General features: G+C 53.0%; 1 protein-coding gene across 1 annotated transcript in view; it reads right to left on the bottom strand.

Moving 5' to 3' along the window:
* Nucleotides 1-12,789, bottom strand: part of osbpl3b (oxysterol binding protein-like 3b) — an 86,438-nt gene extending 73,649 nt beyond the window's left edge. Inside the window, exon 1 of the mRNA XM_038976456.1 lies at nucleotides 12,748-12,789. Within this exon, the coding sequence (XP_038832384.1) occupies nucleotides 12,748-12,789 (42 nt within the window). The remainder of the gene's footprint in view (nucleotides 1-12,747) is intronic.
* Between the last annotated feature and the right edge of the window lie 285 nt (nucleotides 12,790-13,074).

Raw genomic sequence — 13,074 nt, forward strand, 5'->3', positions numbered from 1 at the left:
CCACTAGAGATAGGACTCGTCCCATAACTAATCACAATGCTGGCTGGAGAGTTCAGCGTGGACACTGCAGGACTCGCTCCATAAACTAAATCACACTACTGCTGGCTGGAGAGTTCAGCGTGGACACTGCAGGACTCGCTCCCATAACTAAATCACACTACTCCGGCTGGAGAGTTCAGCGTGGACACTGCAGGACTCGCTCCCATAACTAAATCACACTGCTGGCTGGAGAGTTCAGCGTGGACACTGCAGGACTCGCTCCCATAACTAAAATACACTATGCTGGCTGGAGAGTTCAGGTGGACACTGCAGGACTCGCTCCCATAACTAAATCACAACTGCTGGCTGGAGAGTTCAGCGTGGACACTGCAGGACTCGCTCCCATAACTAAATCACACTACTGCTGGCTGAGAGTTCAGCGTGGAACACTGCAGGACTCGCTCCCATAACTAAATTACACTGCTGGCTGGAGAGTTCAGCGTGGACACTGCAGGACTCGCCCCATAACTAAATCACACTACTGCTGGCTGGAGAGTTCAGCGTGGACACTGCAGGACTCGCTCCCATAACTAAACACACTACTGCTGGCTGGAGAGTTCAGCGTGGACACTGCAGGACTCGCTCCATAACTAAATCACACTACTGCTGGTGGAGAGTTCAGCGTGGACACTGCAGGACTCGCTCCCCTAACTAAATCACACTACTGGCTGGAGAGTCAGGTGGACACTGCAGGACTCGCTCCCATAACTAATCACACTACTGCTGGCTGGAGAGTTCAGCGTGGACACTGCAGGACTCGCTCCCATAACTAAATCACACTACTGCTGGCTGGAGAGTTCAGCGTGGACACTGCAGGACTCGCTCCATAAACTAAATCACACTACGCTGGCTGGAGAGTTCAGCGTGGACACTGCAGGACTCGCTCCCATAACTAAATCACACTACGCTGGCTGGAGAGTTCAGCGTGGACACTGCAGGACTCGCTCCCATAACTAAATCACACTACTGCTGGCTGGAGAGTTCAGCTGGACACTGCAGGACTCGCTCCATAACTAAATCACTACTGCTGGCTGGAGAGTCAGCGTGGACACTGCAGGACTCGCTCCATAACTAAATAACTACTGCTGGCTGGAGAGTTCAGCGTGGACACTGCAGGACTCGCTCCCATAACTAAACACACTACTGCTGGCTGGAGAGTTCAGCGTGGACACTGCGGACTCGCTCCCATAACTAAATCACACTACTGCTGGCTGGAGAGTTCAGCGTGGACACTGCAGGACTCGCTCCCATAACTAAATCACATACTGCGGTGGAGAGTTCAGCGTGGACACTGCAGGACTCGCTCCCATAACTAATACACATTACTGCTGGCTGGAGAGTTCAGCGTGGACACTGCAGGACTCGCCCATAACTAAATCACACTGCTGTCTGGAGAGTTCAGCGTGGCACTGCAGGACTCGCTCCCATAACTAAATCACACTACTGCTGGCTGGAGAGTTCAGCGTGGACACTGCAGGACTCGCTCCCATAACTAAATCACACTACTGCTGGCTGGAGAGTTCAGCGGGACACTGCAGGACTCGCTCCCATAACTAAATCACACTACTGCTGGCTGGAGAGTTCAGCGTGGACACTGCAGGACTCGCTCCCATACTAAATCACACTACTGCTGGCTGGAGGTTCAGCGTGGACCCTGCAGGACTCGCTCCCATAACTAAATCACACTGCTGGCTGGAGAGTTCAGGTGGACACTGCAGGACTCGCTCCCATAACTAAATCACACTACTGGGCTGAGAGTTCAGCGTGGACACTGCAGGACTCGCTCATAACTAAATCACATACTGCTGGCTGGGAGAGTTCAGCGTGGACACTGCAGGACGTCCCATAACTAAATCACACTACTCTGGCTGGAGAGTTCAGCGTGACACTGCAGGACTCGCTCCCATAACTAAATCACACTACTGTGGCTGGAGAGTTCAGCGTGGACACTGCAGGACTCGCTCCCATAACTAAATCACACTACTGCTGGCTGGAGAGTTCAGCTGGGACACTGCAGGACTCGCTCCCATAACTAATCACACTACTGCTGGCTGAGAGTTCAGCGTGGACACTGCAGGACTCGCTCCCATAACTAAATCACACTACTGCTGGCTGGAGAGTTCAGCGTGGACACTGCAGGACTCGCTCCCATAACTAAATCACACTACGCTGGCTGGAGAGTTCAGCGTGGACACTGCAGGACTCGCTCCCATAACTAAATCACTACTGCTGGCTGGAGAGTTCAGCGTGGACACTGCAGGACTCGTCCCATAACTAATCACAATACTGCTGGTGGAGAGTTCAGCTGGACACTGCAGGACTCGCTCCCATAACTAAATCACACTGCTGGCTGGAAGTTCAGCGTGGACACTGCAGGACGCGCTCCATAACTAAATCACACTACTGTGGCTGGAGAGTTAGCGTGGACACTGCAGGACTCGCTCCCAAACTAAATCACATACTGCTGGAGAGTTCAGCGGGGACACTGCAGGACTCGCTCCCAAACTAAATCACACTACTGCTGGCTGGAGAGTTCAGCGTGGACACTGCAGGACATCGCTCCATAACTAAATCACTACTGCTGGCTGGAGAGTTCAGCGTGGACACTGCAGGACATCGCTCCCATAACTAAATCACATACTGCTGGCTGGAGAGTTCAGCGTGGACACTGCAGGACTCGCTCCCATAACTAAATCACAACTGCTGTGGAGAGTTCAGCGTGGACACTGCAGGACTCGCTCCCATAACTAAATCACACTACTGCTGGCTGGAGAGTTCAGCGTGGACACTGCAGGACTCGCTCCCATAACTAAATCACACTACTGCTGGCTGGAGAGTTCAGCGTGGACACTGCAGGACTCGCTCCCATAACTAAATCACACTACTGCTGTGGGAGAGTTCAGCGTGGACACTGCAGGATCGCCATAACTAAATCACACTACTGCTGCTGGAGAGTTCAGCGTGGACACTGCAGGACTCGTCCCATAACTAAATCACACTGCTGGCTGGAGAGTTCAGCTGGGACACTGCAGGACTCGCTCCCATAACTAAATCACACTACTGCTGGCTGGAGAGTTCAGCGTGGACACTGCAGGACTCGCTCCCATAACTAAATCACACTACTGCTGGCTGGAGAGTTCAGCGTGGACACTGCAGGACTCGCTCCATAACTAAATCACACTGCTGGCTGGAGAGTTCAGCGTGGACACTGCAGGACTCGCTCCCATAACTAAATCCACATACTGCTGGCTGGAGAGTTCAGCGTGGACACTGCAGGACCGCTCCCAAACTAAATCACACTGCTGGCTGGAGAGTTCAGCGTGGACACTGCAGGACTGCTCCCAAACTAAATCACACTACTGCTGGCTGAGAGTTCAGCGTGGACACTGCAGGACTCGCTCCCATAACTAAATCACCACTGCTGGCTGGAGAGTTCAGCGTGGACACTGCAGGACTCGCTCCCATAACTAAATCAACTACTCTGGCTGGAGAGTTCAGCGTGGACACTGCAGGACGTCCCATAACTAAATCACATACTGCTGGCTGGAGAGTTCAGCGTGGACACTGCAGGACTCGTCCCATAACTAAATACACTATGCTGGCTGGAGAGTTCAGCGTGACACTGCAGGACTCGCTCCCATAACTAAATCACACTAGCTGGCTGGAGAGTTCAGCGGGACACTGCAGGACTCGTCCCATAACTAAATCCACATACTGCTGGCTGGAGAGTTCAGCGTGGACACTGCAGGACTCGCTTCCATAACTAAATCACACTACTGCTGGCTGGAGAGTTCAGCGTGGACACTGCAGGACTCGCTCCCAAACTAAATCACACTACTGCTGGCTGGAGAGTTCAGCGTGGACACTGCAGGACTCGCCCCATAACTAATACACTACGCTGGTGGAGAGTTCAGCGTGGACACTGCAGACTCGCTCCATAACTAAATCACATATGCTGGCTGGAGAGTTCAGCGTGGACACTGCAGGACTCGCTCCCATAACTAAATCACACTACTGTGGCTGGAGAGTTCAGCGTGGACACTGCAGGACTCCTCCCATAACTAAATCACACTGCTGGCTGGAGAGTTCAGCGTGGACACTGCAGGACTCGCTCCCATAACTAAATCACACTACTGCTGGTGGAGAGTTCAACGTGGACACTGCAGGACTCGCTCCCATAACTAAATCACACTGCTGGCTGGAGAGTTCAGCGTGGACACTGCAGGACTCGCTCCCATAACTAAATCACACTACTGCTGGCTGAGAGTTCAGCGTGACACTGCAGGACTCGCTCCCATAACTAAATCACACTGCTGGCTGGAGAGTTCAGCGTGGACACTGCAGGACTCGCTCCCATAACTAAATCACACTACTCGCGCTGGAGAGTTCAGCGTGGACACTGCAGGACTCGCTCCCATAACTAATCACACTACTGCTGGCTGGAGAGTTCAGCGTGGACACTGCAGGACTCGCTCCCATAACTAAATCACACTACTGCTGGCTGGAGAGTTCAGCGTGGACACCGCAGGACTCGCTCCCATAACTAAATCACACTACTGCTGGAGAGTTCAGCGTGGACACTGCAGGACTCGCTCCCATAACTAAATCACACTACTGCTGGCTGGAGAGTTCAGCGTGGACACTGCAGGACTCGCTCCCATAACTAAATCACACTATGCTGGCTGGAGAGTTCAGCGTGGACACTGCAGGACTCGCTCCCATAACTAAATCACACTACTGCTGGCTGGAGAGTTCAGCGTGGACACTGCAGGACTCGCTCCATACATAAATCACACTACGCCTGGCTGGAGAGTTCAGCGTGGACACTGCAGGACTCGCTCCATAACAATCACACTACTGCTGGCTGGAGAGTTCAGCTGGACACTGCAGGACTCGCTCCCATAACTAAATCACACTGCTGGCTGGAGAGGTCAGCGTGGACACTGCAGGACTCGCTCCCATAACTAAATCACACTACTGCTGGCTGGAGAGTTCAGGTGGACAGCAGGACTCGTCCCATAACTAAATCACATACTGCTGGAGAGTTCAGCGTGGACACTGCAGGACTCGCTCCCATAACTAAATCACACTACTGCTGGCTGGAGAGTTCAGCGTGGACACTGCAGGACTCGCTCCCATAACTAAATCACATACGCTGGCTGGAGAGTTCAGCGTGGACACTGCGGACTCGCTCCCAACTAAATCACACTGCTGCTGGAGAGTTCAGCGTGGACACTGCAGGACTCGCTCCATAACAAATCACACTACCTGCTGGCTGGAGAGTTCAGCGTGGACACTGCAGGACTCGCTCCCATAACTAAATCAACTACTGCTGGCTGGAAGTCAGCGTGGACACTGCAGGACTCGCTCCCATAACTAAATCACACTACTGCTGGCTGGAGAGTTCAGCGTGGACACTGCAGGACTCGCTCCATAACTAAATCACACTACTGCTGGGGAGAGTTCGCGTGGGACACTGCAGGACTCGCTCCCATAACTAAATCACACTGCTGGCTGGAGAGTTCAGCGTGGACACTGCAGGACTCGCTCCCATAACAAAAATCACACTACTGCTGCTGAAGAGTTCAGCGTGGACACTGCAGGACTCGCTCCCATAACTAAATCACACTGCTGGCTGGAGAGTTCAGCGTGGACACTGCAGGACTCGCTCCCATAACTAAATCACACTACTCCTGGCTGGAGAGTTCAGCGTGGACACTGCAGGACTCGCTCCCATAACTAAATCACACTACTGCTGGCTGGAGAGTTCAGCGTGGACACTGCAGGACTCGCTCCCATAACTAAATCACACTACTGCTGGCTGGAGAGTTCAGCGTGGACACTGCAGGACTCGCTCCCATAACTAAATCACACTACTGCTGGAGAGTTCAGCGTGGACACTGCAGGACTCGCTCCCATAACTAAATCACACTACTGCTGGCTGGAGAGTTCAGCGTGGACACTGCAGGACTCGCTCCCATAACTAAATCACACTACTGCTGGCTGGAGAGTTCAGCGTGGACACTGCAGGACTCGCTCCCATAACTAAATCACACTACTGCTGGCTGGAGAGTTCAGCGTGGACACTGCAGGACTCGCTCCCATAACTAAATCACACTACGCTGCTGGAGAGTTCAGCGTGGACACTGCAGGACTCGCTCCCATAACTAAATCACACTCCGCTGGCTGGAGAGTTCAGCGTGGACACTGCAGGACTCGCTCCCATAACTAAATCACACTACTGCTGGCTGGAGAGTTCAGCGTGGACACTGCAGGACTCGCTCCCATAACTAAATCACACTACTGCTGGCTGGAGAGTTCAGCGTGGACACTGCAGGACTCGCTCCCATAACTAAATCACACTACTGCTGGCTGGAGAGTTCAGCGTGGACACTGCAGGACTCGCTCCCATAACTAAATCACACTACTGCTGCTGGAGAGTTCAGCGTGGACACTGCAGGACTCGCTCCCATAACTAAATCACACTACTGCTGGCTGGAGAGTTCAGCGTGGACACTGCAGGACTCGCTCCCATAACTAAATCACACTACTGCTGGCTGGAGAGTTCAGCGTGGACACTGCAGGACTCGCTCCCATAACTAAATCACATTACTGCTGGCTGGAGAGTTCAGCGTGGACACTGCAGGACTCGCTCCCATAACTAAATCACACTGCTGTCTGGAGAGTTCAGCGTGGACACTGCAGGACTCGCTCCCATAACTAAATCACACTACTGCTGGCTGGAGAGTTCAGCGTGGACACTGCAGGACTCGCTCCCATAACTAAATCACACTACTGCTGGCTGGAAAGTTCAGCGTGGACACTGCAGGACTCGCTCCCATAACTAAATCACACTACTGCTGGCTGGAGAGTTCAGCGTGGACACTGCAGGACTCGCTCCCATAACTAAATCACACTACTGCTGGCTGGAGAGTTCAGCGTGGACACTGCAGGACTCGCTCCCATAACTAAATCACACTGCTGGCTGGAGAGTTCAGCGTGGACACTGCAGGACTCGCTCCCATAACTAAATCACACTACTGCTGGCTGGAGAGTTCAGCGTGGACACTGCAGGACTCGCTCCCATAACTAAATCACACTACTGCTGGCTGGAGAGTTCAGCGTGGACACTGCAGGACTCGCTCCCATAACTAAATCACACTGCTGGCTGGAGAGTTCAGCGTGGACACTGCAGGACTCGCTCCCATAACTAAATCACACTACTGCTGGCTGGAGAGTTCAGCGTGGACACTGCAGGACTCGCTCCCATAACTAAATCACACTGCTGGCTGGAGAGTTCAGCGTGGACACTGCAGGACTCGCTCCCATAACTAAATCACACTACTGCTGGCTGAAGAGTTCAGCGTGGACACTGCAGGACTCGCTCCCATAACTAAATCACACTGCTGGCTGGAGAGTTCAGCGTGGACACTGCAGGACTCGCTCCCATAACTAAATCACACTACTCCTGGCTGGAGAGTTCAGCGTGGACACTGCAGGACTCGCTCCCATAACTAAATCACACTACTGCTGGCTGGAGAGTTCAGCGTGGACACTGCAGGACTCGCTCCCATAACTAAATCACACTACTGCTGGCTGGAGAGTTCAGCGTGGACACTGCAGGACTCGCTCCCATAACTAAATCACACTACTGCTGGAGAGTTCAGCGTGGACACTGCAGGACTCGCTCCCATAACTAAATCACACTACTGCTGGCTGGAGAGTTCAGCGTGGACACTGCAGGACTCGCTCCCATAACTAAATCACACTACTGCTGGCTGGAGAGTTCAGCGTGGACACTGCAGGACTCGCTCCCATAACTAAATCACACTACTGCTGGCTGGAGAGTTCAGCGTGGACACTGCAGGACTCGCTCCCATAACTAAATCACACTACTGCTGGCTGGAGAGTTCAGCGTGGACACTGCAGGACTCGCTCCCATAACTAAATCACACTACTGCTGGCTGGAGAGTTCAGCAGTGGACACTGCAGGACTCGCTCCCATAACTAAATCACACTGCTGGCTGGAGAGTTCAGCGTGGACACTGCAGGACTCGCTCCCATAACTAAATCACACTACTGCTGGCTGGAGAGTTCAGCGTGGACACTGCAGGACTCGCTCCCATAACTAAATCACACTACTGCTGGCTGGAGAGTTCAGCGTGGACACTGCAGGACTCGCTCCCATAACTAAATCACACTACTGCTGGCTGGAGAGTTCAGCGTGGACACTGCAGGACTCGCTCCCATAACTAAATCACATTACTGCTGGCTGGAGAGTTCAGCGTGGACACTGCAGGACTCGCTCCCATAACTAAATCACATTACTGCTGGCTGGAGAGTTCAGCGTGGACACTGCAGGACTCGCTCCCATAACTAAATCACACTGCTGTCTGGAGAGTTCAGCGTGGACACTGCAGGACTCGCTCCCATAACTAAATCACACTACTGCTGGCTGGAGAGTTCAGCGTGGACACTGCAGGACTCGCTCCCATAACTAAATCACACTACTGCTGGCTGGAGAGTTCAGCGTGGACACTGCAGGACTCGCTCCCATAACTAAATCACACTACTGCTGGCTGGAGAGTTCAGCGTGGACACTGCAGGACTCGCTCCCATAACTAAATCACACTACTGCTGGCTGGAGAGTTCAGCGTGGACACTGCAGGACTCGCTCCCATAACTAAATCACACTGCTGGCTGGAGAGTTCAGCGTGGACACTGCAGGACTCGCTCCCATAACTAAATCACACTACTGCTGGCTGAAGAGTTCAGCGTGGACACTGCAGGACTCGCTCCCATAACTAAATCACACTGCTGGCTGGAGAGGTCAGCGTGGACACTGCAGGACTCGCTCCCATAACTAAATCACACTACTCCTGGCTGGAGAGTTCAGCGTGGACACTGCAGGACTCGCTCCCATAACTAAATCACACTACTGCTGGCTGGAGAGTTCAGCGTGGACACTGCAGGACTCGCTCCCATAACTAAATCACACTACTGCTGGCTGGAGAGTTCAGCGTGGACACTGCAGGACTCGCTCCCATAACTAAATCACACTACTGCTGGAGAGTTCAGCGTGGACACTGCAGGACTCGCTCCCATAACTAAATCACACTACTGCTGGCTGGAGAGTTCAGCGTGGACACTGCAGGACTCGCTCCCATAACTAAATCACACTACTGCTGGCTGGAGAGTTCAGCGTGGACACTGCAGGACTCGCTCCCATAACTAAATCACACTACGCCTGGCTGGAGAGTTCAGCGTGGACACTGCAGGACTCGCTCCCATAACTAAATCACACTACGCCTGGCTGGAGAGTTCAGCGTGGACACTGCAGGACTCGCTCCCATAACTAAATCACACTACTGCTGGCTGGAGAGTTCAGCATGGACACTGCAGGACTCGCTCCCATAACTAAATCACACTGCTGGCTGGAGAGTTCAGCGTGGACACTGCAGGACTCGCTCCCATAACTAAATCACACTACTGCTGGCTGGAGAGTTCAGCGTGGACACTGCAGGACTCGCTCCCATAACTAAATCACATTACTGCTGGAGAGTTCAGCGTGGACACTGCAGGACTCGCTCCCATAACTAAATCACACTACTGCTGGCTGGAGAGTTCAGCGTGGACACTGCAGGACTCGCTCCCATAACTAAATCACACTACTGCTGGCTGGAGAGTTCAGCGTGGACACTGCAGGACTCGCTCCCATAACTAAATCACATTACTGCTGGCTGGAGAGTTCAGCGTGGACACTGCAGGACTCGCTCCCATAACTAAATCACACTGCTGTCTGGAGAGTTCAGCGTGGACACTGCAGGACTCGCTCCCATAACTAAATCACACTACTGCTGGCTGGAGAGTTCAGCGTGGACACTGCAGGACTCGCTCCCATAACTAAATCACACTACTGCTGGCTGGAGAGTTCAGCGTGGACACTGCAGGACTCGCTCCCATAACTAAATCACACTACTGCTGGCTGGAGAGTTCAGCGTTGACACTGCAGGACTCGCTCCCATAACTAAATCACACTACTGCTGGCTGGAGAGTTCAGCGTGGACACTGCAGGACTCGCTCCCATAACTAAATCACACTACTGCTGGCTGGAGAGTTCAGCGTGGACACTGCAGGACTCGCTCCCATAACTAAATCACACTACTGCTGGCTGGAGAGTTCAGCGTGGACACTGCAGGACTCGCTCCCATAACTAAATCACACTACTGCTGGCTGGAGAGTTCAGCGTGGACACTGCAGGACTCGCTCCCATAACTAAATCACACTACGCCTGGCTGGAGAGTTCAGCGTGGACACTGCAGGACTCGCTCCCATAACTAAATCACACTACTGCTGGCTGGAGAGTTCAGCGTGGACACTGCAGGACTCGCTCCCATAACTAAATCACACTGCTGGCTGGAGAGTTCAGCGTGGACACTGCAGGACTCGCTCCCATAACTAAATCACACTACTGCTGGCTGAAGAGTTCAGCGTGGACACTGCAGGACTCGCTCCCATAACTAAATCACACTGCTGGCTGGAGAGTTCAGCGTGGACACTGCAGGACTCGCTCCCATAACTAAATCACACTACTCCTGGCTGGAGAGTTCAGCGTGGACACTGCAGGACTCGCTCCCATAACTAAATCACACTACTGCTGGCTGGAGAGTTCAGCGTGGACACTGCAGGACTCGCTCCCATAACTAAATCACACTACTGCTGGCTGGAGAGTTCAGTGTGGACACTGCAGGACTCGCTCCCATAACTAAATCACACTACTGCTGGCTGGAGAGTTCAGCGTGGACACTGCAGGACTCGCTCCCATAACTAAATCACACTACTGCTGGCTGGAGAGTTCAGCGTGGACACTGCAGGACTCGCTCCCATAACTAAATCACACTACGCCTGGCTGGAGAGTTCAGCGTGGACACTGCAGGACTCGCTCCCATAACTAAATCACACTACTGCTGGCTGGAGAGTTCAGCGTGGACACTGCAGGACTCGCTCCCATAACTAAATCACATTACTGCTGGCTGGAGAGTTCAGCGTGGACACTGCAGGACTCGCTCCTATAACTAAATCACACTGCTGTCTGGAGAGTTCAGCGTGGACACTGCAGGACTCGCTCCCATAACTAAATCACACTACTGCTGGCTGGAGAGTTCAGCGTGGACACTGCAGGACTCGCTCCCATAACTAAATCACACTACTGCTGGCTGGAGAGTTCAGCGTGGACACTGCAGGACTCGCTCCCATAACTAAATCACACTACTGCTGGCTGGAGAGTTCAGCGTGGACACTGCAGGACTCGCTCCCATAACTAAATCACACTACTGCTGGCTGGAGAGTTCAGCGTGGACACTGCAGGACTCGCTCCCATAACTAAATCACACTGCTGGCTGGAGAGTTCAGCGTGGACACTGCAGGACTCGCTCCCATAACTAAATCACACTACTGCTGGCTGAAGAGTTCAGCGTGGACACTGCAGGACTCGCTCCCATAACTAAATCACACTGCTGGCTGGAGAGTTCAGCGTGGACACTGCAGGACTCGCTCCCATAACTAAATCACACTACTCCTGGCTGGAGAGTTCAGCGTGGACACTGCAGGACTCGCTCCCATAACTAAATCACACTACTGCTGGCTGGAGAGTTCAGCGTGGACACTGCAGGACTCGCTCCCATAACTAAATCACACTACTGCTGGCTGGAGAGTTCAGCGTGGACACTCCAGGACTCGCTCCCATAACTAAATCACACTACTGCTGGAGAGTTCAGCGTGGACACTGCAGGACTCGCTCCCATAACTAAATCACACTACTGCTGGCTGGAGAGTTCAGCGTGGACACTGCAGGACTCGCTCCCATAACTAAATCACACTACTGCTGGCTGGAGAGTTCAGCGTGGACACTGCAGGACTCGCTCCCATAACTAAATCACACTACGCCTGGCTGGAGAGTTCAGCGTGGACACTGCAGGACTCGCTCCCATAACTAAATCACACTACGCCTGGCTGGAGAGTTCAGCGTGGACACTGCAGGACTCGCTCCCATAACTAAATCACACTACGCCTGGCTGGAGAGTTCAGCGTGGACACTGCAGGACTCGCTCCCATAACTAAATCACACTACTGCTGGCTGGAGAGTTCAGCATGGACACTGCAGGACTCGCTCCCATAACTAAATCACACTGCTGGCTGGAGAGTTCAGCGTGGACACTGCAGGACTCGCTCCCATAACTAAATCACACTACTGCTGGCTGGAGAGTTCAGCGTGGACACTGCAGGACTCGCTCCCATAACTAAATCACATTACTGCTGGAGAGTTCAGCGTGGACACTGCAGGACTCGCTCCCATAACTAAATCACACTACTGCTGGCTGGAGAGTTCAGCGTGGACACTGCAGGACTCGCTCCCATAACTAAATCACACTGCTGGCTGGAGAGTTCAGCGTGGACACTGCAGGACTCGCTCCCATAACTAAATCACACTACTGCTGGCTGGAGAGTTCAGCGTGGACACTGCAGGACTCGCTCCCATAACTAAATCACACTACTGCTGGCTGGAGAGTTCAGCGTGGACACTGCAGGACTCGCTCCCATAACTAAATCACACTACTGCTGGCTGGAGAGTTCAGCGTGGACACTGCTTTTACCATCACATTTCAGCAGTTAGAAATGCAGTTTTTACAACTAAGGACGTCGGCTGACGGGTTGGATGATGGAGGACGTCTCCAGGGTGAGTGTGGTCATGTTTCAGCTACTGCAGGTTTCTCAGTCTCACGTGGATAAGGGGGTGAGTGTGGTCATGTTTCAGCTACTGCAGGTTTCTCAGTCTCACGTGGAAAAGGGGGTGAGTGTGGTCATGTTTCAGCTACTGCAGGTTTCTCAGTCTCACGTGGAAAATGGGGTGAGTGTGGTCATGTTTCAGCTACTGCAGGTTTCTCAGTCTCACGTGGAAAAGGGGGTGAGTGTGGTCATGTTTCAGCTACTGCAGGTTTCTCAGTCTCACGTGGAAAAGGGGGTGAGTGTGGTCAT

The sequence above is a fragment of the Salvelinus namaycush genome, chromosome 37 (genome assembly GCF_016432855.1).
Source record: "Salvelinus namaycush isolate Seneca chromosome 37, SaNama_1.0, whole genome shotgun sequence".
Classification (NCBI taxonomy): domain Eukaryota; kingdom Metazoa; phylum Chordata; class Actinopteri; order Salmoniformes; family Salmonidae; genus Salvelinus; species Salvelinus namaycush.